Raw genomic sequence first — 27,782 nt, forward strand, 5'->3', positions numbered from 1 at the left:
CTCAGGAGGCAGAGGCAGGCAGATCAGATCTCTGAATTCAAGGCCAGCCTGTTCTACAGAGCTAGTCTCATGACAGTCAGCCTGGGCTACATAGCCACCCTGCCTCAAAAAAACCAAACAAAGAGCATCTGTTGTTCTTGCAGATGATGTTTGGTTCCAGGACCCATATTTGGTGTCACACAACCAGCGAGGACTTGCACACTATGTTGCCGATGTAAGACTGTGGCTTTTTATATTTTCTGTTTTTGAACTTTAATCTTTGGGCAGTCAAAATTGGTTTCAAATAAAGTTATGTGAGTACCAATGAAAAGTAGATGGTTAAATCTTCCAAGTGTTCTTCCAAGTGAGCATAAACTATAGCAATTCATGTCAACTAAGTCAGCACTGACAATCCTTACAGGAATCCTACAGAGCAGGAGGAAACAGTCACAAATATGAGAGCGCGACAAAGAGTAAGTTCTACGAGAGGAACCGAGAACCAGAGAGAATAAAACAGACCACATCCAACTCAGTAAACCAGCAAAGTTAGAATAAGAAATAATGAAATCAATAGAACTATTATAATGGGCAAATTCTCAGCCCAAACTTTCAATGGCTTCAACTTAAAAATAAGAGTATCTCAATTAAAAACATGATCAAAGTGTTGTCTACAAGAGAAATACTGACAGACTCATAGACTAACACTGGCAGAATGGTAAACAATATGTTCTTCAATAGAAGCTAAGAGCAAGCAGATGTAGCTTCTCATATAAGATACCAAAGAATGCCACTATATATTAATGAAAGGAACAGTCCATCAAGAAGAGAAAACAGGGCCTGGAATGTAGCTCGGTTGTGTTTGCCTGGCATTCCCAAAGCCCTAATTCTATTCCAGCACTACATAAATAGAGGTGGAGTTACAGAAGAAAGGATATATAAAACTTCAGTGCGTGCCAGACATGGTGGCACATCTCTTGGACTTCAGGCCAGTCAGGTCTACAGTTAGCTACAGGTCAGCCAGATCTACATAGAGAGATCCTGCTTCAAAAACCCAAAATGAAACCAAACCAAGACAAAAAAACCAAAAAAACCAAAAAAAAAAAAAAAAAAAAACCCCAAAAAAAACTTTTTTGAGGGGCTGGAGAGATGGCTCAGAGGTTAAGAGCACTGACTGCTCTTCCAGAGGTCCCAAGTTCAATTCCCAGCAATCACATGGCGGCTCACAGACATCTAGAATGAGATCTGGTGCCCTCTTCTGGCATGCAAGCATACATGGAAGGAATGTTATGTGTGTGTGTATATATATACACTTTATTGATATTTAGCTCATGATGCTTACCATTTGATCCTGGCAATGCTCCTACCCCATCTGAGTGCTAGGATTACAAGTTTGTGCCACCAATTTTACCTCCACTTGCTATTTAGCATCAATTAAGCTATGACTTTAATGTACTTTGAAAATTGATTTCAATGGAACTTTAGTTTGAAATAACATGATTCTGAATCAGGAAGTAGAAATGGCATACTTGAGAAAAAAAATTTAATAACAGAGTTATGATGCAACCAATGAACATAATCTATGCACATAGTCTTATTAGTTCATACACATGTAGGTAAATGTCATACAAGCCTGAACTCCTTGACTATCAACTTTTCGAGTAAGCCGTGTTTAATAATTCAGAATAGTTGGGGTTTGTTCAGATAGAATGAAATAGAAGAGTGTAAGAGGCCTCAGGCCCTTTGACAATGTTTTACCATGAAGTGGGTTCTAAGTTAAATTTGAGAACAAGGAGTTAGTTGTCAGAAGCTTTCGGACTTTAGAACTGTTGAGTGTGAATTGCGGTAGGATGAAATACAAATGAACATGGGAAAGGACAGCTTATTTTAACACACTGCAAAATGAGTCAGGAGAAAGCATTCTTCTGCCATTTTTTCACGCCAGTTACCCAAACAAATTACATATGGATTTAGAAGTTAACTACTGCTATTTTAAACACGTTAAATAAAAGCCTAGAGAAATAAGTGATGATTTAGTTGAATATCCATCTTGCAAGGTATAAATATATGGTTTAGAAGAAACTACTTGTTGGCAGAAAACTAGTAAAATGTCTAAGGAAATAAATGAATATGTAAACAGACGTTTCTTTACAAATTGGCTCAGTGATTTTTCTATTTGTAACACCTAACAACAATGAAATGAAGGCAAAGCAGGTGACTTAGTGGCTAAGTGCTTGCTGAGCATGGAAATTCAGATCTTCAGCACCTATATATGAACAGCACATATGAAAATGGCTTGTGTACCTGTACCCTTGCTGCTGAATGTGGGAAACAAAGACAGGAGTGTTGTACCCAGATTGCGACCCCCAGAGAGAGACCACCAGAGAGGCCCAGACTGTAATAAGCAAGGTTTAATTAGCATAATACAAACATGTTTAGAACCCATCTCTGACCCCGCTGCAGTGAGGTAGAGAGGAATTGTATCTCCTCTGTGGGGTAAGCGCTTAAAGGTGTAACTACAAAGAGGCTTTTTGAAGCTGCTTTTGGCACGGGTGCAAGGCCTTTTGCTTTCTCCCATTCTGCGTCTTTATCACCAGGTGGTTGGCTGGCTGAGCTGAGCTAAGTGACCTTATGCTACCAGGTGGGAGAGGGGAAGGCCACATTCTTCCTGAGAAAACATTCTGCTAGGAAATTTCTTCTCGCCCCTTTGAGAATAAGGGGTGAGGGTCCCACAAAGAGGAAGACAGGAGAATTTCTGGGACTTGCTGACCAGTCAGCACAGGTTAAAATCATCAAGCTCCAGGCCTAGAGAGACCTTGTCCTAAGGGAGAATGGCATAGAGAATTAAAACATCCTGACACTGTTCTCTTGTTGTGGTATGTGCAGACTGTCTTTGGACTCACTATCTAGTGCTTCAGGATAGTTCACTAAAAATCCTGAAGGCCAGGCATGGTAACACACACCTTTAATCCCAGAACTTGGGAGGCAGAGGCAGAAGATTTCTGAGTTTGATGTCAGCCAGGACTACATAGAGACCCTGTCTCAAAAAAATAAAACAAGCAAACAACAACAAACCCACCAAAGAACAAGGAAGAGAATCCTGAAGAAGTTGTGTGTGGTACATGCCTACAATACTAGGCATTTAGGAGGTAGAGAGGAGTATCAGGAATTAAAAGTCACTTGACTATATAATGAATCCAAAGTGAGCTGAGCTACATGACTGACTAAAAAACACAACTATTAAATAAAAATCACGAGTTAACTTATATACGAATTTTCACAATGTAGCACATAGAGTTCAATTAAACAAGAAAATCTGTAATTTTCTGCATTATGTGAATTCCTAAAAAACAGTGAGAATTAACTAACCTGCAAAGAAATTGAACCAACAGTTTCTAAATAGGACTGTCAATATAAATTCAAACTTGTAAAGTTAATGAAAATACATTTATTCAAACTTAACTGTAGGAGAGACCCAAACTGAGTTATGTAAATATTACTGTATGATTATTCAGTTCCTTAGGGCTAGATCAATCATATAAAAATTTCTCAGTATAAATTTGTACAGTAAAGTCTAGCAATTAAAGACGTAATTTTTATATTGAAAACTTTTTTGTTATTACAGTGGGATGGATTTATTTGTTAAAGGCCCAGTACAAAAAATGGTTGAAGAAAGTGACTTTTTAATAAAATATACACTCGTAGGAAAAAAAAATCCTAATATACTAATATTTAGTTAAACAGAAAGGACTTACGAAAACACTTCAATATCTAGGCACAATTGGTCAAGTATTAATGATAATTTCTGTCATTACTTTAAAGTTTAAGCCAGCTTTTCAACTTGACTGTTACTTCTATAACATACTCCATCAGCACAGAGAAGGCACCTCTCTCTCCCCTAAGGCCCTCGAGAACAAGTATTTACAACATTCTAGGAACACAATGCTCTATAGGTAAGTACAGACACAGTTATTTACACACCCCACTTTAGGGCCAACTAAATTACAATAGAACTATGATTTGTATTTTTACATCTTATGATGGACATGACTTTCAAAGACACCAGAAGACAATCCTCCACATAAGCTTTTACATACAAGATTTAAATTAAATGTGCATTGGTCACTAGTATGTGAAAAATTCTATGAATTAGTGCAATTCTTTGTATCCCTAGTACTCAGGGAAAGTTTATATACAATAAAGAAATCTCAACTACTAGGTAAATCAAATTTTTTATGGCTCAATAGTCTAACCACTTAATGTTCTGTAAAATTTTATAATTGTTATAATTGAAGTATCAGAACACTTAATAAATGGTTTATAAAAATCTCTTTAAAACAAAGAGAACAGATGATTGGAAGAAAGTACAGAATTTCAGAAATATAGTTTTTACTGCAATTTATGAGAAAGGAGTGATAAATTATTGATTCCGAGGGTAATCATCAAGCTGATGCTTTCTGATTAGGTATTCTATTAACCAGTTGAGGTGGTTATCATCATTATTTTTTACTTAGTGGCTGTATATTCAAGTGTCTTATTAATGTTGGCTGAAGGTAATTTATATGAATAACCATCATCTTCCTACAAAGGAGATGAGAAACTACTCCAGAAGCCTTAGGCATCATAGAAGTCAAGAGTGTGGGAACTAGGCTGACTTAAGCTGTATTTCTACACGATATACACATGTACAATATACAGTGTCAAAGCTGTACAGTTTCAGATTGGCTTTACTTACATTTTTGCACATTTTCTTTTTTTCTAAAATAAAAATATAGCAAGGAAGTCTATTTACAAACCAGGATGCTGCTTCAGAAACAGCATGACTTAAGATATAAAGTGAAATCTCAGTACAATGAAAGTGCAGGTCATGTTTGCAGAGTCTGTCGCGATCCCATTTCCTACACGCACAGTCTGAAGGACACTAGTTTTAAACAGCTACTGTTCTCTACATCAGGGGGTTCACTCATCATAATGCAACGACAGCAAGAATTTGTCCACATCCATTCCTGCTGGAAATGAACTAGGTAGCTTCTTTTTCTGTGAAGACAAAAACAAGAGAGAAGGAAAAACAATAAACTCTAGGCTAGATAATTTTCTTAGCAGATCACCTAAAACATTATATAGAGTTCTTTTACTATTAAACTGCATCATTTTTGATTCCGTCATAATTTTATTTCTACAGGGATAGACAGACAGGTTTTATCAACACAATGTTAAAATACACTTTAATTGTAATTAAATATTAGTTTAGGCAAAACGCAGGAAACAAATCTCGAGTATGTTATGTGAATGTCAGACGAGAACATGCTTCCGTTAAGGTGGTCATGTTTGTAAAACTATAGGCCTTAGAAAGTATTACTAACAAATATTGTTTTATTATATTAATTTTGTATGTGTGCAACACATTTGTACACACACATATACACAGATGAGTACACAAGTCAGAGGACTGTTTTGGAGGAGCTTTTCTGCTTCTACCATCTGGTTTCTGGGGATCAAACTCCATAATCATCAGTCTTGAGAACAAGTACCTTTACCATCTGACCCCTTTGCTAACACACAAAGATTACCACTCACTCACCAAGTTCCTACCATTAACTATAGAGATACTTTTTGAAGTAGTAGACTATATAGTAGACTATAAAACCACAGAGTAAGATGTATGATTTTATGGTAAATGATGAGGCACAGAATCATGGACAGTCACAGGGATGACAAGCAGTTGAAACAAGAGGTCAAACTCAGAGTTGCAGGGCACAAAACCTAGATATCCTTTTCCCCACCTATTATATTTTCTCTATGGTACTCACATATTTTCGATTCAGTCTACTCAGTAAAATTTTAGATATATGCATTTATCATTGCTACTACCTTTGCACTGCCTTACTAAAGACAATCATGGTAAGAAAAAACATGGGGACATGAATTTTTCTTAAAGACCATGGAAGAGAGGGGAAACAAGTAGAAAACTCCAAGTCAAAGTAAGTAAGGTAGTGTTTTCTGGGTAATTCATGTAATGGTAGTTTCCCAGGCTTTCACATTTTATGTGTTCCCATGGAAAATCCTGGGTGATAGATATCAGGATAGAAACATTCACTTTTCCTAAGAATGATATCATGACTGGGAAACACTACTAAGTGTATGGTCCCGAGGGTTCATTTGGTCAGGTAGCTGTAGCAAAACAGTACTAAGTTCTCTCTCTATCTAGTGTGAACACTGAAGGAAGGGACAGAAGTGGAACTGGAATGAAAAACTTTTAAACTTGCCTTGATTTTCTTCTTTTTCATTGGTACTGATGAATTTGCAAGATTTTTAGTAGAAGTACGGGAGTTTCGCTCCCGCTCATCTAATTCTTCAATTTTCCGCTTTTTTGTAGTGCTCCTTGAAGATGTTCTAAATTGCTGTGTGTTATCTTTCAGAGGAGTTGCTGTCGTCCTAGCGATTGCTGCTCTAGAGAGAATCATAAGCGTATGAGCAGCCATGCTCACACTATTTTCACTGCCTGTTTCACTGGCTGGGCTGCAGGCAGGCAAGTCTGCAGTAACAGGAGGGACCATTATTCTGGGCATGCTGCCATCTTCACCAAAGCGCCTACTAGAGGGCGCCTTCATACTGTCGGCGGGTTCTTCTTTATGCTTTTCCCCTGCTCCTGAGCCAGGTGTCCGGGGTACTGGCAAATCAGTATCAGCAATCCTATTTGCTGGGCTGTGCAGTGGAACATCCTGCAATATTTCTGCACCAATTAAAGAATTAGTAGATTTACTTTGCTCTTGTTTTAGGTCCTTCACAGTTCCACCTAGAGAAGTTGCATTTTTATTGTTTGAGGATGTGGCTTGTTTTTTGGTCAACTCCTGCAGGGAAGCTATAGCTTTTTCATTCCGCAAGCTCCCATTCTGTTGCCCAACAGGCAGTTTTGAAGAGTCTGGACTCTTCTGTTTTTCCCCATCACTGCACAACTCATTCTCCTTGTTAGCTGTTGCTTTATGGAAAGACTCAAGGGCCACTTCTGTGGGGAAAACTTTCTTTTCAGACTGAATTTCTTTCACAGTGGTGTGTCGGCTAAAGGCAGCTTCTGATTTAGATAAAATCTTGGGCACAGTTTTCTCTCTCTCTCTTTTAATGGCACTATTAGAAGGTGGTTTTAAGGAGGAGGGGGCAATGGCTGAGTCAGTAGGAGGAAAGGACGTATCCTTCTTTTCTTTGTTTTGGGAGGTCATCTTATTCTGTGGCCCCTGCGTATTTGTCACAGAAGAAACAGTGCTATCGAAACAGAGCACACGCCTATGACTTTCAAATGGCTTGCTGGCAGGAGCTATCCTCTCTGCTGAGAGGGGAATTGTGACCTCTTCTAATTTTTTCCCAAGTTCAGGGGCTATATTCTTATCAGAAGCTTCAGTTCTACTGAAATGAAAGTATAACATCTCATTTTTAGTAACATGAAATTTGTCATTTGAGCTTTTTAATAATCTACAGTATAAATTATTTTATCCTTACCTTTGCATATGACATGCTCCTGAAAGACTGGACAAATCTGTCAAATTATTTACTTGTTTTCCTGGAATCATAAGTTAATTCATTAGAAAAGAAAAATAATTGTGAAAGAATATATATACTCCTCTGAAAAAAAAAATGAGCCAGATGATAATGTTACATGAGAAAAAATTTAAATGACTGCTAATTTGCAAATAAAACATTCTCATAGATATATTATTCTCTTTATTTTTAATTTTATTCATATATTCATTGATTTATTTGGTTGTTTGGTTTTTCGAGACAGGTGCTTTCGTATTAACAGTCCTGACTGTCCAGGAACTCTCTGTACACCAGGCTGACCTTGAACTCATTGATATCCGCCTGCCTTTGCTTCGAGAGTGCAGGGATTAAAGATATGCACCACTACCACCTGGCTATACTATTTTTTTTAAATACTTAAATTTTCTATAGCATATTCATTCATTTCATAAAGAAAATCTAGAGACAGACCAAATGACTTAATTTCAAGCCAACACAAATCCAGCCTTCAAGAACTACAGCTTTTAATGGCACTTACTACACCAGTTCGTCTGAGTGAACTGATCCCATTGATAACAACACCTACACATAGCTTGGTTCCTTACAGAAAAATGGAGCTGTACTTGCACAGAACTTAAGCATATTCTTTAATCATCTCTAGGTTACTCAGATGAAATATCATGTTAGTAGCTAATACTGTATTGCTCAGGGAAAAACAATGAGAAAAGTCTCTTTAGCACAAATGCAGTTACAACTCTCCAAAATTCTGCCTGTGGTTGGCTGAACCTGCAAATGTCAAAGAAACTGAGAAAAGAAGTCAACTGTACTTAGATCAAGAGAGCTTAAGTGTAAGAAAGCATCTTGAGAGAAGGAGCTATGATAAACTAGAAGTAGTGCTTGTGAGACTTGGAATTTGGATGGAAGAAAGCAGAAAGCCAAAGTAATAAAATCACCAATGGAGGAGGAAAAAAAAGGAAGAGCTACATGAAATAAGACTGGACAGACTTTTTTCCATAAAGAAGCCAGCTGGTATACCCAGCCACACCACACTGTTATGCTGAGTTGGGTCCAGGAAAGTGATATCAAACAACTCTGAAAACCAGATGCTACAAGAGCCAGGCAGAGACAGTACCAACTGGAGGCTGAATTTAATGGAGCTGGAGAAGAGAGTGGAGCAACAGGCCATATATAAGGTACCAGAAAAGGGCACAAGGACCTTACCATTTCCTCATGCCTGCCACTACCCAGATGAGCAGATCCTCAGACTGCATGAAAAGCAGCAGAATGGTGAACATGTCACAACATCCTGATGGGACTAACAGACTTGAAACAGCAAAATGGGGATCAAAACAGAGGTGCAGTAAGGGGTCTTAATCTAATTCTCAACAGCCCCCACCCTGGCAAGAAGAACAGGAAGATGATGTATGGATAGTTTGGCAAACCTGCTCCCTTATAGACTAAACTAAAGTAACCAGAAGGCTCTCCCCAACCGGGAAGAAATACAAACTGAAAACATCCTTCTATAGCTGGGCGATGGTGGCCCACGCCTTTAATCCCAGCACTTGGGAGGCAGAGGCAGGCGGATCTCTGTGAGTTCGAGACCAGCCTGGTCTACAGAGCTAGTTCCAGGACAGGCTCCAAAGCCATGAGAAACCCTGTCTCGAAAAACCAAAAACAAACAAACAAACAAAAACAAAACAAAAAAAAATCCTTCTATCAATTTTAGTTTGTATTTTAATCTTTGCCCTAAATGTTTTCATTTCTTTTTTGTTATTATTAATTTTTAGTATTTATACTTCTGTACTTTTAGGAGGTCAGGTGAAACTTAAAAGTTTTATATTTGTCCTTCCTTTCTCTAGACTTTAACATACAAATTTCCTCTATTGTTTTCATACTCCTAACCCATATACTTTATTCTTACTGATCCCCTCTCCCAGGTCCTTTTTCACTTGACTATTTAAATATTTACTTTTAAAAAAAGATTTATTTATTTACTATGTATACAGTATTCTGTATGCATGTCAGAAGATACCAAATCTCATTATAAATGGTTTTGAGCCACCATGTTGGGAATTAACTCAGGAACTCTGGAAGAGTACCCAGTGCTTTTAGCCTCTGAGCCATCTTCCCAGCCCCAACATCTGTTTATTTTAAAAAGATTTCAGAGTCCCATTTAAAAATAAACCAGATCAACCACTATATTAAGGACTTAAATACACAGGCAAGTATATCAATCCATGACCTAGACAAGAAAATAAGTTACCACAGTACTTAAAATAATCAGTAAAAGGAAAAATGTAAAAATATAAAGCAAATATTCATGAAGGAAATCGAGATGATGAAAAAGAATAACACAAAAGTTGTAGAAATGAAAGAACAAATCATCAAATAAAGTCACAGTAGAAAACACTGCAACACACAAAAGTAAACAGAACAATCAATGTTGAAGATGAAGGGTAAGTATAAAGTGGACATAAAGGGGAAAAAAACAAATTATAGCCAAGAATTTGCCAAGTCTTGAGAAAGAGATCTAAACACAAGAAGTATTAAGAACTCCAAATGGGGAGGTGGCTTAGTGGTTAGGAGCACTAATTATTCTTCTAGAAGACTTGGGGTTCATTTTCTAGAACCCACATGGTATCTCACAACCATCCAGTTCTAGGGGATACAGTGCTGTCTTCTAATCTCTGTGGGTACCAGGCATGCACAGACACCAGGCAGACAAAAAAGTCATATACATAAATCTTTCAAAAAAGAAAATAAAGGACAACAAAAACTCAAAAACCAAAGCCAATGATGTCCAGAAAAGAACAATTTCTACAACATACAATAGCCAAAATTTCAGAACAAAGAAACAAGAGTAAAAACTGTAAGGGAGTAACACCAACTCACATAGAGGCAGAAACATCAAAACAACATGAGATCTTTTAACAACACCCTTCAAGTCAGAAAAGCAGGAAAGGATATATATCAAGTAAATAATTCTCAACTATAATTGCTATACCCAGCAAATTAACTCTCAAAGGGAGACTATGAGCAAGGAAGTATGATCATGAGGGGTTGGTTCACCCACTGAGACAGCGCGCCTGAGCTAATGGGAGCTCACCAACTCCAGCTGGACTGGGAATGAAGGAGCATGGGATCAAACTGGACCCTCTGAATGTGGTTGACAATTGGGGCAGACTGAGAAGCCAATGATAATGGCACTAGGATTTGTCTCTACTGCATGTAATGGCTTTTTGGGATCCTATTCTCTTTGGATGCACACCTTCCTAAGACTGGATGTTGCGGGGAGGGCCTTGGACTTCTCTCTTAGGACTGGAGGGGGATAGGGGATAGGGTGTGTGGGAGAAGAGAAGGAAGTGGGAAGTGGGGAGGAAGTGGGAATTTTGATTGGTATTATTTATAAAGTAAAAAAAAAAAAGTTGATAAATGAAAATACCCCAAAACAGACAGGTGGTGGCAGCTCATGCCTTTAATCCCAGCAGGTAGGAAGCAGAGGCAGTAGCTCTGTGAGATTGAGACCAGCCTGGTTAACACAGAGAAATCCTGTCCTGAAAAATCAAAAAGAAACACACTCCAAGACAAACATAAGATAGTTCACAGTAACCAAGACAGCACTGCCAGAAATTCTACTATAACTAATATATGCTAATTAAAATGGTTGAGCTCAGAAAGTAGATACTTGCAAACTAAACAATACTTTTGAATGATCATTAATCAGACATCCTAAATAAATAACCTAATGGTTATTGTATGGTTGTTTTCTGTGATTAAAACCCTCCATCTTGTAGGGAAGCTCCTTAAGACAGGGGATGTTAAAAGGGAAGTAAAAATGCATCCTGCAAGGAATCTCCTTAGGCTCAGAAAGTAAACAACTCACCAGCTTCAGGAAGTCACTAAAGCTGATCAGAGTCACCAAGTCATTCCCTCCCCAGGCATAGCATACATAAACAATAAGGACTGCTAAGAGACAGTCACAGACCAGCAGAGAAGCCTGAAGAGGTAGATCAGCCAAACTGCCTGTTCAGCTGGAACCTCTAGTTCACTCCTGCTTGATTGGGAAAACCCCATTTCTCTCTCCAAAGCCCTCTCTCTCAAAGAATCTCCAACAAAGAAAAGGCCCAAAAGCCCAGTTCATGGGGGCTGCAGCAGTTCCTCCCATCAAGTTGCCAGTAGCCCAAGACCCTGCCTAAAGTAGCCAGTTTTACCCAGCTTGTGGAGGAACTGGCATCACCCCTAGCCTACAGGGATATATTCTCCTTGCTTTAGTTTGGCTGCATGACTTCTCGGGCTCCAATATCTGGGGCTGGAAGGCTCACCAGGGATTTGACTTGTTCAAATAAACCCGTTCTTTTGCTTTCTCAAACCTATTCCTGTTTTAAAAAAGCAGACAGGCCCACCTGCCTGGAAGAGATTCAGATCCCCAGAGTTACCTGGAAAGGATTCCAGCCAGCTGTGTTGCCTATAGATTGTACAGTACACTCCAGGTTTCTAGATCTATTAGGGGGTGCAGAGTGACCAGGTTTCTAGATTTTGTAAGCTGTCACCCAGGCTTTTGTGGGCTTTGGTGATACAGTTTGAGTCTGAGTCATTTTTGCTGCTAGTAACCCCTCACTCAAGTTCCTGTAAGTAAATCCAAAAGAGCTCATTGGTTCACCAAGTTAGATTCTGATCTATAGTCTGTTTCCTGGTTCTTCATCTGGGGTGAGGAGATGTTTGTTCACATCTCTCCAAGAACAGTGTCACGGAACAATGATGCATCTGAGGTTCCAGCAAACAAACAAACTCAAATGCGGAAAGCAGATGGTAAGGAATGATAAAGATCAGGGCAGAAACAGGTACTAAAATAAATACAGAATGAATCTCACAAAGAGCTGATTCTCTGTAAAGATTAACAAGACTGAAAAGTTCCTAGGCCAAACTAACCAAAAACAAACAACTGAGGTAGGAGGGAGGGGACAGGGAGTTCCAAGTTAACAACACTGGCAGTAAAATGACAGACATTACAACACGCTCCAATGAAATCCAGAATATTCTTAGGGAATGTTCAGGGAGCAATTCCTTCACTTTCTTTCCCTTCTCAAGAAGGATCTCATTAACTTGTTCCATCTGGTCTAGTCTCTTATTTCAGTCTCCCATGTGCGGGTTATAGTTTGCCACCACCCTAGGCCAGGAGCTTCAGTTTTATCCCGTGACCAACTGGGAGTTACTGAAATTGTTTAGGTAGGAAGTCACATATTCTAATATGTATGGGGCAGGGGTGTCAATCAACTAAGAAATATAGGATGAACAAGAAAATTGAGGATCTTAAAAACAAAACAGGGTAGAACACTACTGATGTGAAAGTTATGACTATTTGAACTAAGAGAAATGTGTCAAGAGTAACTCCGTTTTTTGACACATGTAAAGAGATGGTAGGACCACTTGCAAAAGCAGGGAACAAGAGAAGACATTTATTTTGTTAAACACTTCAAAATTGTTTGAAAAAAATGGGAATTATGATTTTAGGCAGCTCCAAAGACCATACTGAGAAACAATGGATAAAACCTAAAGCCTTCAGCAAAGCAAAGGGATTTACCAGAATCAAAGCTGTCCAATCAAAAACTGCTTGCTTGAAGGGATGTACAAGGTATTCAAGAAAACATTCTCTGGGTATCTAATTTCAGCACTTGGGAGGCAGAGGCAGGCAGATAGATATCTGAGTTCAGCCAGAGCTACACAGAGAAACCCAAACTTGAAAAAACAAAAAAGAAAGAAAACATTCAGTTGCTGCTTCACAAGCACAACGTTCAAGCTCTTTGAACAAGTACCTGTAATAGGCTTGTTTCTGAGTCCCTGAGCCTTCTGAGATTTTTGAGGAACGGGGAACTGAGTAATACTTCTGTTACAAACAGGTGCTGCTAAAGGCATATGAAGGACCTAGAAGGAAACACACAGCAACAATTAACTAAGCAGTTGTTGGAATGCTTCCCCACACTATCTTAGTTCACAAACATACCTGCTGAGGAGGAGTAGAGAATGTATTTCCACTCTGTCCAACCACAGACACAGGTATCATTCCCACCATTCCTTGAAGCACAGGCTGTACTGGAGAAGCAATTATGATAGCAGAGCCTAAAAAGCAATTTTCATTAAAATCAGGTTTACTTCCATAAGTCTTCTGACAACAATAAATGACAAAGACATTAGTATTTTGAAGCAAATTCTATCACCAAATCTTCTTTCCTGACAATCTCTGCACCAGCTCCAGCCTCCAGGTTCCTGCCCTCACTGATGAACTGCTATACAGAACTGTGAAATAAATCCTTTCCTCCCCAAGTTTCTTTTGGTCATGGTGTTTCATCACAGCACTAACACTAACTAAAACAGAAGTTGGTACTACGAGTGGAGCATTACCGTCAGACCTAACCACGTTCTGGGGAGGACCGTGGAAGGACTTTGGAACTTTGGGCTAGATAGTAAGAGTTCAGTGACCTGTTCTTTAGGAGCTTGGAAGATAAGAATGTTAAGAACAGTGCAGATGATGAAGGCCTGACTTGTTAAGTTTCAGAGGGAAGCAAACACTGTATTGGGCCTTGTATGTGAAGAATCTGTAGTGTCTGGTCACCTGGAGCTGAAGAATTGGCTGTGATTAGCAAGAGCCCAGAAGTACTCAAGTAAAACCTTTGCTCTGCTGGGATAGTTGGTGCTGAAGAACCAGTTGTGACTAAGAGACTAGCATCACTGAGGTGAAGTCTTCTGGGAAGTACTTCCTTGGGTTAAGCACACAGAAGCTGTGTTCCAGAAGCAGCCAAGGTTGTACTTCATACTGGTAGCCAATCTTGGTAGTGTAAGTAAGAGTCACCCTGGCAGTACTGATTTTGAAGGCATCAAGGGGTCATGGAGAGCAGCTGAGGCTTGGCACTGTATGGCAGGGCTGAAGTCCCTGAAAAGAGCCCAGGAGGGGCTGTCGTTGAAAGTGCAACTCAGTTGTAGGCAGGGACCCCAGCACTATGGGATGACCACCAAGAATAGTAGCAGGTGGTGGAGTGGAGCCATCCATAGCCTAGACAACGAGCTGTGTGTGCTACAGAGGGCAGAGTCTGAGAAGTGACCCAAGTTCTTTGTGTTACTCTGGAGGAGCCCAGAAGATGAGTGAATCTCACACATCAGACAGTGAATGATTTATATTGTTGAGTTTGGTTTTGCTTTGTCCAGACTGTGACTGTGCCCTTGTTCTTCCCTCCGTAAGTAACTATTTTTGGTTTGATAAGAGCACAGTTGAAAGACTCTGAATTTTAAGAGATTGCCTCTTTCGAAGACAGATTTTTTAAAAAGATTTTTTTAAAAAAATGTTATCCTTTGCCTGCACGTATGCTTGTTTAAGGGTGCCAAACCCCTGGAGTTACAGACAGTTGTGAGCTGCCATGTGGGTGCTGGGAATTACACCTGGGTCCTTTGGAAGAACAGCTAGTGCTCTTAACCACTGAGACATTTCTCCAACCACAAGAGAATGAATTTTTAAAGATCGTGGGACTTTATAATTTAAAATTTGGAATGTTTATACTGCAATGTTGATACTTATGTGTGATCTTTGAGAAGAAAAAGAAAAGTTGTGGCTTAACAGTAATGTGTTTGTGTGTCAAGATGACAAGGCATCGACTGTGCTGGCTAGTTTTATGTCAACTTGATACAAGCTAGAGTTATCTGAAAGGAGGGAACCTCAACTGAGAAACTGCCTTTCTAAGACTGGGTTGTAGGCAAGCCTGTAGGGCATTTTCTTAGTAACTGACACAGGAGGGCCCAACTTATCGTGGGTGGTGCCATTGCCAAGCTATCGATCCGGGTTTTATAAAAAAAAAAAAAAAAAAAAAAAGCGGAGGGGCTGGAGAGATGGCTCAGAGGTTAAGAGCACTGCCTGCTCTTCCAAAGGTCCTGAGTTCAATTCCCAGCAACCACATGGTGGCTCACAACCATCTGTAATGAGGTCTGGTGCACTCTTCTGGCCTTCAGACATACACACAGACAGAATATTGTATACATAATAAATAAACAAACAAAAGCGGACTGAGCAAGTCATAAGCAAGAGTGGGAGGAACCAGTAAGCAGCAGCCCTCTATGCCCTCAGGACTGCTCTGCATCTATTCCTGAGCTCCTGCCCTCACCTCTTTCAATGATTAACTTTTCCTATGGCATAATGACTGAAATAACCCTTCCCTACCAAAGCTGTTAATGATAATGGTGTTTACATCACAACAAGAGTAACCCTAATTAAGACAATCTTGTTTATAAATTTTTGATTAAGTACAGTAATAAAGTTGAGAAATTAAGAAAAAGCAAGTCTAAATATTAAGGTATATATTATCCTAAGATATATTATCCTAAGATATATTATCCTAAGATATATTATCCTAAGTTCGAGACTAGGCTATGGCTAGAAGATCCATTACATACTGATTCTTCTAACGAAGAAGACTGAAACTAATTAGACACTGAGTAGTCAATGTCTCATGTTTGAACTTTGTATCAGAAAACTTGGATTCCAAGTGAGAATTTACAGCCTTTAACTATTTTTTTATCTTAATGGTATTGACCAAAAACGATATACTTTTGTGACCAGATTAAACTACCAAGGGAAAATTATAGCGCGTACATGGTCCTTAGGAGTCAGCCACAAGAAAAGCTTAGTTATTTAGTCCTGGTGTGAATGTACCTTTTCCTAAGACACTAACTATCCCTGTCAGATTGATTTTATTTTCACACAAACCTGCCAGTTTCCCAAACATCCACGAATATTTATTCTACTCCCCTTGGCTTCAAATCTTACCTCATTTGTCTAAGCTTCATATTATGCAACAGTTCTGGCCTCTTCTTTACCTCATTTGAAATAGTTCTTAAATTATTCACCAAATTTAATAGTTAATAATAATTAAATAATCTATAAATCAGTACACATGGGGATATAGGAGAACATGTGTAAATTCTTATCTCTAAAAAACATAAACCAATAGATATAAGCTTGTCAATTACTAACTGTATGTAAACCAGCATACAATGAAGATAAGAGCCCCCGTGGAGCCTCTAAAGAATCATTTCTAAATAGCAACAGAATGTGAGAAATGACAAAGAGTTTTAGTAGAATTCAGGTTTTCTTGAAAGTCTCTCTAAAAGACAATTTCCTTAAAAACTTACTATAGGGTCAGGTGGTGGCAGCTCACGCCTGTAATCCCAGCACTTGGGAGGCAGAGTCAAGTGGGTCTATAGAATGAGTTGCAAAACAGCCAGGGCTATACCAAGAAACCCTGTCTCAAAACTCCCCTACCCCCCAGGAAAAAAAAACAAAAACTATGACTATAATAAGAATAAAGAAATATCCTGCTACATTGAGTTAAAATATTTTTACAGCTATGAAATGAATTATGTTCTTTTCTTTTTCACAGCTTAGTGCTGTAGACAAAAAACTATGACAGAAAAAAATTAAAGCTATAGCCTACCAGATTTAAACAAAACCTGGCTGAATTAGGTAGGAAGAAAGGCATAAGCAATTATTTGTATGGTATTTTGTCATGTGAATTATCTATATTATCTCCTAGTCAGTGACTTCACACAAGAAAATTAAGATCGCAATCCAGAGAAGCTCCAAAATGCGTGCACACACATATAAATTACACACACATACACGTATCACTTTTCATTCAGTGTTGGAGATACAGTCCACAGTCTTGCACATGCTATACAAGTGCTTTTCCACCACTATATCCCCAGCTCACCTCCAATATGCTCTTAGAGTTACCTTGTGAAAAGTTTGGTGACACAGCTTGGTTGACAGCAAATACACTGTTAGACTTTGGTGGTGTCTGTAACTGCTGTGGAGGAGGCTGTGCAGTCATAGGTGCAGAATTCCCAGGCAATACCACTACATTAGATTGACTGACAGTTGGTCCCAAGGCTGTTGGATCAGTCATACAGGTAGCTATCAAAATGTTACTTGAATTGCCAAAGGCTGTGCTTGTGGCAGGCATCAACTGTATGTATCCTCCGTCCTTAGGAACACATGGTGCAACACTGGTTGAAAAAGTAATGCCATCTTCACTCTGAGGATTGCTTACCACAGGTTCCTCAGGTTTCAGCACTACAAGGTTCTGCTCCAATGAGCCAGAATCCCCTACTTCCACAGATACAACAGCACTTGTAGTTTCTTCTGAAGACAGGCATGTAACAAATTCTGCATTTTTGGCAGGAGATTTAGAAGACAGAATTATCGTTGGCAAGTTTTCTCCACTGATACTAGATACAGCGCTGTTAAGCTCTGCATCTGAGGAAACAAATGGATCATCACTAATGATAATTTTGAGAGACACAATACTTGACGCATCCACCTCCACTGAGTCTTTGCTAGGCTTACCATCAGTACTTTGGGTCTCAGGAGACCCTCCCACTGAACCACCAGATTCTGAAGGAAGCGAATGATTATTTTTCACAGGATTATCCTCTCGGGGAACCAGTGCAACTTCTTCACAGCTGTTGTGTTCACCCAAAGAGAGAAAAATTGTATCTCCATCTTTCACAGAAGAGGAAGGCTCTTGAGAGTTCTTAGACTTAAGGGTCTCAGGCTTGTTTTCCATATGATTCAAGTCAACAGATGCTGAACCATTAGATAGCTGTTTATCTGAAGGGACTGATTCTTCAAGATGAATTTCTATTTGTTCAGATACATTTAAACCTGAACTTTCGACAGTCCCAGGTGATGCTTTACTTTGCAATGGAGAATTATCTTGGCAATCTGGTAGTGGCTGTGCTGCAACTGATGATACACCATTAGTTTCAATTTTACTGCTTTGAGTTTGACAAGACTCTAGTGACTCGGAACCATGGGAATTAGCTTTAACTTTTATTATATTGTTAGAATTTTCACAAAATTGACTTTTAGATGGCTTTCCAGTTAATGGAGTATCCTGGGACAAAAGCTGGGTATTTTTCCCAGAGAGAATTAAGTTTTCATCATTGGCTTCACTACCAAGGGACACAAATGACGTCACTGGCATATCAGGCTGATCAGGCTGTATCTGAGGTTCATTCAGCACACTTGTAGACAAAGAATCCTTTTCAACCTCCACAGCCCTTTCAGTGTCAGTGGGCATCTGACTGGTGTATAACTCAGAACAATGGTCATTACATTCAGTAGAGCCTCCTCTTTGGTTAAAGTCACTCAAATTAGACACAGACTCAAAGGTAATATCAAGGGCACACTTCTGTTCAGCAGGTACAGCTGTTTTAAAGACCTTTTTTTGAATGTTAGTGTTTATTTGGGAGAAATTTTCCTGGGATTCTTGTTGAAGAACATCGTGGCTATTACCATTCTTCAAATCACTTAATAATACATCTTCATTTTGAAAGGATGTACAAAAGGGAGGCTGACCAGATTGCCCATCTGTAAAACACCAGTGTGATGGAAAGTTACGTTGAGTATGTTTAGCTTCTGAAAGCAGCCATTTTTCCTGTACAACCTACTTTGCCAAGAAAACACTAATCTTTGGCTTAACAGTTAAGTTTAAGACTGATGCACAATTAACAAATGTCAGATTGTTTCCAAGTTTCTAGGAAAACAGACGCCAAAGAAGGAAAATGTACACAGGCTTAAGAACATCCAGTACTCACCAGAAGACAAAATACCCTAATCTGGCTCTAAACAATAATGGAAATAGTTGCTTCCCTATCTAGACTTTTTTCTTCTTCTCGGTGTTTTTTAGACAGGTCCCAGTATGTAAGTAGCCCACACTGGCCCTGAACTTGCAGTGATTCTCTCACTTCAAGCCTCCTGAATGATGGGATTTTCAAATTTTGCCATGTCTACTGACTCTATTTGCCTGATTTATTTTTAATGGTAAAATGAGACCAAGATCATTTTGCTCAATTAACACGATTTCTGTGTACATTTTAACATTTAACATATTTACTGAGGACAACCATACACATTTTTCTAGAATGCAAATATGAACAATTGACTCAATGATCTTATAGAGATTAAAATACCTAGGAAAAAACACAGAATAGAAAATTGTAATACAATATAGGAAAAAGGCCAAAAAGAAATTAAAAAAAAATCTTTTTAAGAGGAAACAATGTAGCATCAATACAGTGAATTTTACAGACGTAATAATTGAGACAATTTGAACAAATATGGAAAGAAATAGGGGAAAATCCAGAAAAATGGCTGTAATTATCTAACTGGTAAAAACATATAGTGTATAGAGCCCACTTAATTCTATATTGAGGGAGAGATTAGGGGAAATTATATTAGGCCACACAAATACAGGACAAATGATATTTTAAAAAAAAACAGTGCTAAAGATTAAATTGAGTACTAGGTTACATAAACACTCTTGCACAAGCTCAATTTTCAACCTGAAAGAGGTTTCTTAATGAATTTGTAAGACTTTCTGAGGACAGGATTACAAATTTTATTTTGCTTATGCTAAAGCTTCAGTGAAACAATCTTTTAGTTGTGAACAAACACACAAACAAATGCACAAATATAGTTCAGCCTAAGAAATGCAAAGTTGAGCTTTGTTATTAACAATGAACTCAACGAAAGATATTCCAAAACAAGTTTTTGAGGACAAGATGTGAAAAAACTGGAAGCCATTACTCATTTCACTTAAAAACAGGTAAGGAGCCAGGTGGTGGCGGCACACACCATTAATTCCAGCACTCACGCGACAGAGACAGGTGGATCTCTGTGTTCAAGGCCAGTCTGGTCTACAGAGAAAGTTCCAGGGTAGCCAGGGCGACACAGAGAAACCCTGTCACAAAAAAATCACCAATCAATCAAAACAGGTAAAGAAAAATGATGATCAAGCATAGCTTGTAGAGAGACAAGTATGGAGGTGGCTGGTGCTGAAAAAGGCATAAAGTTTACCAAATTATGAAAAGCGAAGATGATGACTATCTGAAGAACAGAGACCCAGGGACTGAAAGGACTATTTGTTGTGCTGGCAAAGACCCTTTTCTCACTTGAGAGGCAAGTTCTTGATTTGATTTCATAACAGAAAGCTAATACAATTTTATTATGTACTTCTATAAATTTGTGCTATACTTGACAAAATTTCTTTAAAAAATTCTATATTTTAAAATTTTAATACTGATTTACTCATGTTTTTCTTTAATTCACAAAGTGCTTCCTATGTATGGACTAACTATGCTATGTTGGTACTCCAAGAAAGACATAACTGAAAGGCTCTGAATAAAGACAGCAGGGATGCGGGATAACCTACAAACTTACAAATAACCAAATTCAAGACCATCAGCATATATTGTATAATTTCCTTGAAATAATTATGACTGTCAGCTTAACTCAGATGACTGAAAAACTCTAATAGATCAGACATTAGAATTTGAGCCTTAATGAAACTGTTTCATTACAGACTTGTCCATTGGCCAATCTATTTATTATTAGATTGTGTGTCTACTGCCCTATGAAAAAATGAGTATGAAAAATTAATCTTTTAATCAAAGGATTTGGACAGGGAATTATAAGCATAAAAATGAACTATGTAGACATTTGAATAACTTCTAATTTAAATTAGTACTGCTTTTGAATTTTGAAACAATTTTAACATTTTAGTTGATCATTAACAAACAAAAAAAAATCTTACCAGATTCTTCTGTTTCAAAAGAACTTTTAATTGCTAGATTAGTTTCTTCAGTTAAGACTATATTAGGATTAGTTTCCATATGTTGACTACAAACACTTTGTGATATATTTTTATTATTCTTTGTTTTACCTGTTAAAAAGAGAATAGAGAAATAATTAAGTGACCATACTACAAAAAGCACGAATACTGCCATTCTTAAATAAATTATTCAAAGTTTTATTTCAGTCATACTTTTTTCTTTTTTGAGACAGGGTCTCAGGTAGCTCAGGCTGACCTTGAACTTATTATTTAGCCAAAGCTGACTCTGAACTCCTGATTTTCCTATCCCTACCTCTGAATCCCTAAAGATTATTATAGCCACACCCTTAAGATTGTTAACATGCTGCTTTATACGCCACTTACAAATATGAATTCAAAGCTTTTCTCACCGAATTTTCATTATTTTTTTTCTATGCTGCCTTAGGCTGCTTTTGAAGTCTTTGGTTCAAGCAATCCTCTTGCCTCTCAGCCTTTTGAATACTGAGACAATGGGCACATGTCATGACACCTGACTACAACTGCTGGGTTTGTTTGTTTGTTTTGAGACAAATTTTCTCTGTGTAACAGTCCTGGTTGTCCTAGAACTCACTCTGTAGACCAGGCTGGCCTCACACTCAGAGATCTACCTGCCTTGCCTTTGGAGTGCTGGGATTAAAGGCATACACCACCACTGTCCAGCTCAACTAGTGGCTCTTTTTTTGTTTTTTTTAAAGATTTTTGTTTGTTTGTTTAACATGAGTGCTCTATCTGTATATATGACTTTATGCCAGAAGAGGGCATCAGATCCCACTAAAGATGGCTGTGAACCACCATGTGGTTGCTGGGAGTTTATTTTAGGACCTCTAGAAAAGCAGATCACGAGCCATCTCTCCACCCCAAACGCTGGTTCTGAATGATAAACGTTTATTAAGAGCTTCTGGAAGGTTCAAGAATCTGCACACGTAACAAGTTCATAGAGAATGCTGATATGATGGCTGTTCTGACTTTAATGCTGAATACTTCACATTCTTTTAGGGTCTCTCAATTATATTTACCTGTATTAGAATAGAGCCAGCATACCTCATGTTGACTGGTAAAAATACAAAACCAAATAAAACCAAAAACCCAATTCTCTGTTTTTATAATTGAACTTTGCTAAGTAAACATAAAGGTTTACCTTTGCATCTCCATACATTACTTGCTGTAAAGAAACAGGAAGTTTTCAAAAGCCCTAGGTGATGTTACTTTATCCTGTGCTAGGTTATTCAAGATAGTGGAGAAAATTTTGTCTACTTGCTATAGTAAATGGTGTATTTACCATAGTCAAAGAGATCAAAGAGAGCCTGAAATGCTGGGTCTGATTCTGTCTGTTCCAATATATCTTGTATTGCTTCTTCAGACATGTGGATTTCACTCTGTAAAGTAAAAATAAAGTCATGAACAAGTAGAATTAATATAGCTTTAATACCAGAGATTATTATTCACGTTATTGTTATCTTTATATATGAGAATTTCCCTACAAGAAAATACTTTTGATTTGAACAACAGGCCTATCTAAAAGAAAATAAGACTTCTGGGCTCGTGGATTAGAAACTGTAGTCGATGAGAAGAGTGAGGACCAGAAGGATCAGACTATATTTTGAAAAGAATGGGTGGAAGGACAACAGGGTAACAGGATAGCTGTAAGGTGTGAATGGACAGATGGTGATACAGTATAAAGGAATTATGAAGCACATGCTCCAGTGGTGACTGGGAAAGGGAAAAACACAGCCTCACTCAAAGAGAAAGCCATGTGGTAGGGTGAAAGAGAGATTGGCAGTCTTACATAGCCACAAGACAAAACCCCAGTTCTCAACATCCTCAAATGCTATTGGGACTGTTGCTGACATAGTGAATCCTCACTGTGCCAGGCTAGCACTGGAGAAGGCGCCCATTTTGTTGCCTGCCCTGTCTTGGAGGGCTGTAAGTGGACACAATCTTGAGACAACCTGAGATCTGAAAACAAGGGATGCTAATAAGTCAGGGAACCTAGAATCAACTTCCCACATACCCAGGGTCAAACAGCTGAGGGAAGGAGATGTAGTGATAAGGAAGATAGATATGGAAATGAGGGAAAGGAAGAGTTCGGTCTGAGCATCGAAAGATATAACTGGCGATAGTCCCCTTCTCTGTGGCTAGGCAAGCCCATCATCACCTGATAGCTCAGAGACTGTTGCCTGAAGACAGTGGGTTGTCTGGAAACAACCATTCTGCTATGCGTTTCACTGGGTAAGAACTAAGAAGCCTGAAGCTTCAGCAAATTACTTCATGTCCATGGTCACATTGGCAGGATATTTAATGTCTATTGTTTTCAAAGTATGATCTTAGTGTGGTTTGCTTCCCTGACTCCAAAGACTCCACTGTAGGGTATATGAATTGATAAAGTGGGAAAATTTAGCCTACAGACTAAGGGAAGCTACTGAAGTAAAGACAGCTCTATTAGTTTAAGACATTTATCCAGTATGGATTAGGACTAGCCTAAATCATAGGAAACATAAGTCTCTGAAGAGACTCCCACTCTGTACTTCTATCCCACAGATTAAGTTGTATACTACCCTTAAATAAGTTGCTACAATAATTCAGCTCCACATCCTACTGCTTCCTTTTTAAATAAATAATACTTTCAGTAGTATTTCGACTATCTTGTCCTGGAACTCAATGTTTAAACCAGCCTGACCTTGAACACAGAGATCCTCCTACCTCTGCTTCCTGGGTGCTGGGAATAAAGGCATGTGCCACCAGGGCTGGCTTGATTTTTTTTTTTTTTAATCACTAGTTCTTTCTTCTCCTTTTTAATAACTTTCTTTCCCATTCTTTTATTTAACCTTTCCTTCCCTCCTTTGCTCTAGTCTTCATTCCACTAGCTTATTATTGTCACATTTACCTTTACTAATTTTTAACTTTGTAACACACCACATTAGTTTTGTCCATTTCTGTTCTATGGTCTTTATGATGTATGAGCTGGCTTTAGTTGAGGATGGATTTTTTTTTTTGGTATTGTGTTTGATTTGGTGTTGTTGCTGTCATAGTTTGGTTGCCCCCTTTGAGAGGTACTAGAGATGGAAGCCTTAAAAGTATGAACAGACACATAAAACCAACAAAGACGCTACCAGGAAGAGATAACCAATTTCTCAATTACTGAATATACAAAGATGCTACAAACTAGATTATATGACACAAATTAAGCTAATTAGTGACTTTATAGAGAAAATAAATGAGATCTTCAACTCAGAAAGAAGCAGCTACAAAATTATGAATATTACCAACATACCACAAACAGTTCAGCAAGAGGGGAAAATCCCTCAGGTGTTGGAAGTGAAAGTTCATTAAACAACAGTGAGAATTCTACATCACCAACACAAGACTCAAACATGACAAAAATATTAGGGAAGAAAACTGGAATTAGGATTGAGAAATGCTACATTTAGGATCAGTTTGTTAGAAAGTACACGATGAATGCAAGTCATATTTAATATACTATTTCAGTAATCTTTAAATGACTTCTCAGTTCCTAGCAATGTATAAGACAAGACAGAGTGCTGTTGTTCATCAAATACAAAGATACCAATGTAGTGAATTTGCAAGTACTAAATACTAAAAAATCCATGAATAATTTTTTACAGGTATAACAAAGCTGCACTGGTATCTATAAAGCAGATTAGCTATTAGAAGCATTAGAAAAAAATCTTACCATTTTTACTATTTAAATAAGTGAGTCTTTGAAATGTGTTCACTGCTCAAATATATTCAGAAACAGATTACATATGTAATAAAAATTTTATTTTAATTATTATAAATTAGATTTTACACATACAATATTTAGCAATGATTTTATAATAAAACCAAGATAACATTTAGTTCTAATTGTACAATCCTCCAAAACTCTCTCACCCACTCATATCCCTATACACATACACACATACACACACGCACACACACCTACACATACCGGAAGCACTAAGAGTTCATCAATTGAAGTTTCTGGCTCAGTAGGGTTGTTGTCTGTTTGCTTAGGTACTTGAGCAATACTATTATCACTGCAACACAGAAAGGAAAAGGATTAGTGCAGCTGGGTGATTGGGCAAAAATAACCAGAGCTTTGAATCATATAGCTCACCTAGTTAAAAACTTATTTATGTTTTCTGCTAGCTTTTCTTGAAGAGATTTGTTGCTTAATATCTTCTCTCTTGCATTTTCAATAACCATTTGCTGAAAAAGAAAATCAAGACTAGTAAAAGGCTAGGAAAAAATATTATATCATTGAAAACCAAATCAAACCAGAGAGAATGCTTTTTCATCCCAGCAACTTGGGAGACTGAGGTAGGATTAAAATTAGAGTCGGGAGTTTGAGTTCAATCTAAACAGCATAACAAGACCCCATCTCTAAATAAATAATGAAAAAGCAAAAATGTCACAAAAACAGCAGTAGACAGTTATGATAAATGCAGGTAGAAACCCAAGTTCTGATGCCTCCCTCCACATTTAGTCCTGAACAATGTTTTGCAATTCAGAAGTGTTGTCACAGATCTTTCACCAACTTGGTCTTCAGTACATCTAAAACGCAGTTCTACACATTATTTTGTCTCACAATGCCTTTCATTATCTGATCCTCGTAAAACGCTCAATTAAATCAAAGAATCCGGCAATCACAAAGAATTTTTACTTGGTGCATTTGGCATGTGTGTGTTCTCTAAGTATAACTTTACAGTTACAATTCTCTATTCAATATGCAATTCTGTTCTCAGATTCATACCAAAGTTCATAAGCACACATAACTATTTAGATATACATCAGTGTTTTTAAATTTGAGACTATTTCAAGCTGCAAACTTTGGGAAGGTCACTTACTTTTTCTACTGCAAATGCATTTGGATCTTGTAAATTCCTTATTGAAGAATGAGATCCAGACGATGTGAAACTCTTCCTTTGTGATTCACTGAAATACATTTTAAGAGCTTATCTTTTACTATTATATTTAACAGACCACGTATATACATCTTGAGTTAATATTTTTTTCTTCCCATAAAAACAAAGTTAGAAGAACAGAGAAAGCATTACCAGACATAGATCAAATGTAGTGGACTTGAGTTCTAATAAACAACAACCAACTACAAAGATGAAAAAAAAAAAAAAAAGAAACAAAAACAAAACTTAAACAAAATTAGCTATGTGGTCAAGTCTATGAACTCTTGTTACTTTTATCCTCTTCTTCTTCCTTTGGTACTGCTGGAGATTTAACCTAGGGCTCACACATGCTAATTACGTGTTCTACCACTGAGCTACACACCCAGCTCCATTACCTACCTTATGATAGAATGAGATCAGCTGTATTAGAGGGTTTATAGAAAAATAGTTAATTATTCATGAACTTTTATAATAAAATGGTCAAAGTTTCTGAAAATATTTTACTGTTTTATGCGGTTAAATCAGAAGGCTTGTAATAAAGGAGACTTTTAATTAAAGGAAGCTTGTAATAGTCAAGTCTTAAATTAGAGAGTGCTCACAGTGAAAAGTCTTAATTAAAACCAAAAACCAAAACAAACAAACAAAAAAAAACTCAAAAAACCAAAAACCCCAAACCTACTGGTTGACAGATGATCAAATAGATAAAAATCACTTATAGGGGCTGGAGAAATGGATCAGTGGTTAGAAACACACTAGCTATTAAAGAATATCCACATGGTTGCTCACAACTGTCTGTAATTCCAGTTCCAGGGGATCTGAAACCTTCATAGACATACATGCAGGCAAAACACTAGAGCACATAAATTAAAAATAAATAAAGTCATTAAAAAAAAATTAGAGCTCTGATCTCTTGCCCTGGCTAGCGGCAGTTTACACCTTTAATCCCACCACTTGAGTTTCAGAATTAGGTGGGTCTCTGTGAGTTCAAGGCCAGCCTGGTCTACAGAGTGAGTTCTAGAACAGCCAAGGGCTACACAGAGAAACCCTGTCTAAAAACAAAAGAAAACAAAACAAAAAACCAAAGCCAACCAAACAAAACTCCATGGAAAAAAAAAGCAAGCACACAAACAAAAACACCACTCTGATCTCTCATATTTTGTTTTTAAGAAATACAAGCTGAAGTAGAACAAGAAAATTTTTTTCTGGGAAAGACACCTTAAAACATGCTGGCATGATTGAACTTCATGTGTTCTTATGGACCATAAAACTAACACTACTTACATTCATTTAAGAGAACACTATGAACGAGAAAGACTATCTGAAAGACAAACATTACTCTGCACATCACTACAGAAAGTGATCAACAGTAAGACACACCGTTGATTAAAACACAACTCGAATTCAGTTAAGTCAGAATGCTGGAAAAGCCGTTTATGGAATGAATAATAGTCCCAAGAACTTAATCTAGTCTTTTTACTTTACTCACAATGTAAATATTCACTAAACTCTATTTTGTCCATCTTAAATGGCTTGGGGCAACATGTCAAGCAAGTATAAGAAGTAATTACCTTTTCCGCCTACCAGGAGACATTAAACTGGTATTAGTTTTCCTTTCCTGAGGACCAGGTATGATATTTAAAGACTCTGCAGCTGTATTTTAAGAAAACACAATAAGTCAAAGAAACACACATACCTT

General features: G+C 37.8%; 1 protein-coding gene across 2 annotated transcripts in view; it reads right to left on the reverse strand.

The window, feature by feature from the left end:
- Positions 1-4,685: 4,685 nt before the first annotated feature.
- Npat (nuclear protein, coactivator of histone transcription) overlaps positions 4,686-27,782 on the reverse strand; it is a 29,387-nt gene continuing 6,290 nt past the window's right edge. The window contains exons 6-17 of one of the 2 annotated variants that reach the window (XM_050119427.1): positions 27,655-27,736; positions 26,030-26,117; positions 25,300-25,391; positions 25,132-25,219; positions 22,462-22,558; positions 21,126-21,254; positions 17,264-18,901; positions 13,490-13,605; positions 13,302-13,410; positions 7,471-7,531; positions 6,243-7,374; positions 4,686-5,013 (exon numbers count right to left, since the gene is read on the reverse strand). In XM_050119427.1, the coding sequence (XP_049975384.1) occupies positions 4,936-5,013; positions 6,243-7,374; positions 7,471-7,531; positions 13,302-13,410; positions 13,490-13,605; positions 17,264-18,901; positions 21,126-21,254; positions 22,462-22,558; positions 25,132-25,219; positions 25,300-25,391; positions 26,030-26,117; positions 27,655-27,736 (3,710 nt within the window). In that variant the 3' untranslated portion in view covers positions 4,686-4,935. Of the gene's footprint in view, positions 5,014-6,242; positions 7,378-7,470; positions 7,532-13,301; positions 13,411-13,489; positions 13,606-17,263; positions 18,902-21,125; positions 21,255-22,461; positions 22,559-25,131; positions 25,220-25,299; positions 25,392-26,029; positions 26,118-27,654; positions 27,737-27,782 lie in introns of both variants that reach the window. The other variant, XM_050119426.1, reaches the window with a different exon arrangement.

The sequence above is a fragment of the Alexandromys fortis genome, unplaced genomic scaffold, assembly GCF_014885135.2.
Source record: "Alexandromys fortis isolate MF-2015 unplaced genomic scaffold, M_Fortis_MF-2015_v1.1 scaffold_167, whole genome shotgun sequence".
NCBI classification, from domain to species: domain Eukaryota; kingdom Metazoa; phylum Chordata; class Mammalia; order Rodentia; family Cricetidae; genus Alexandromys; species Alexandromys fortis.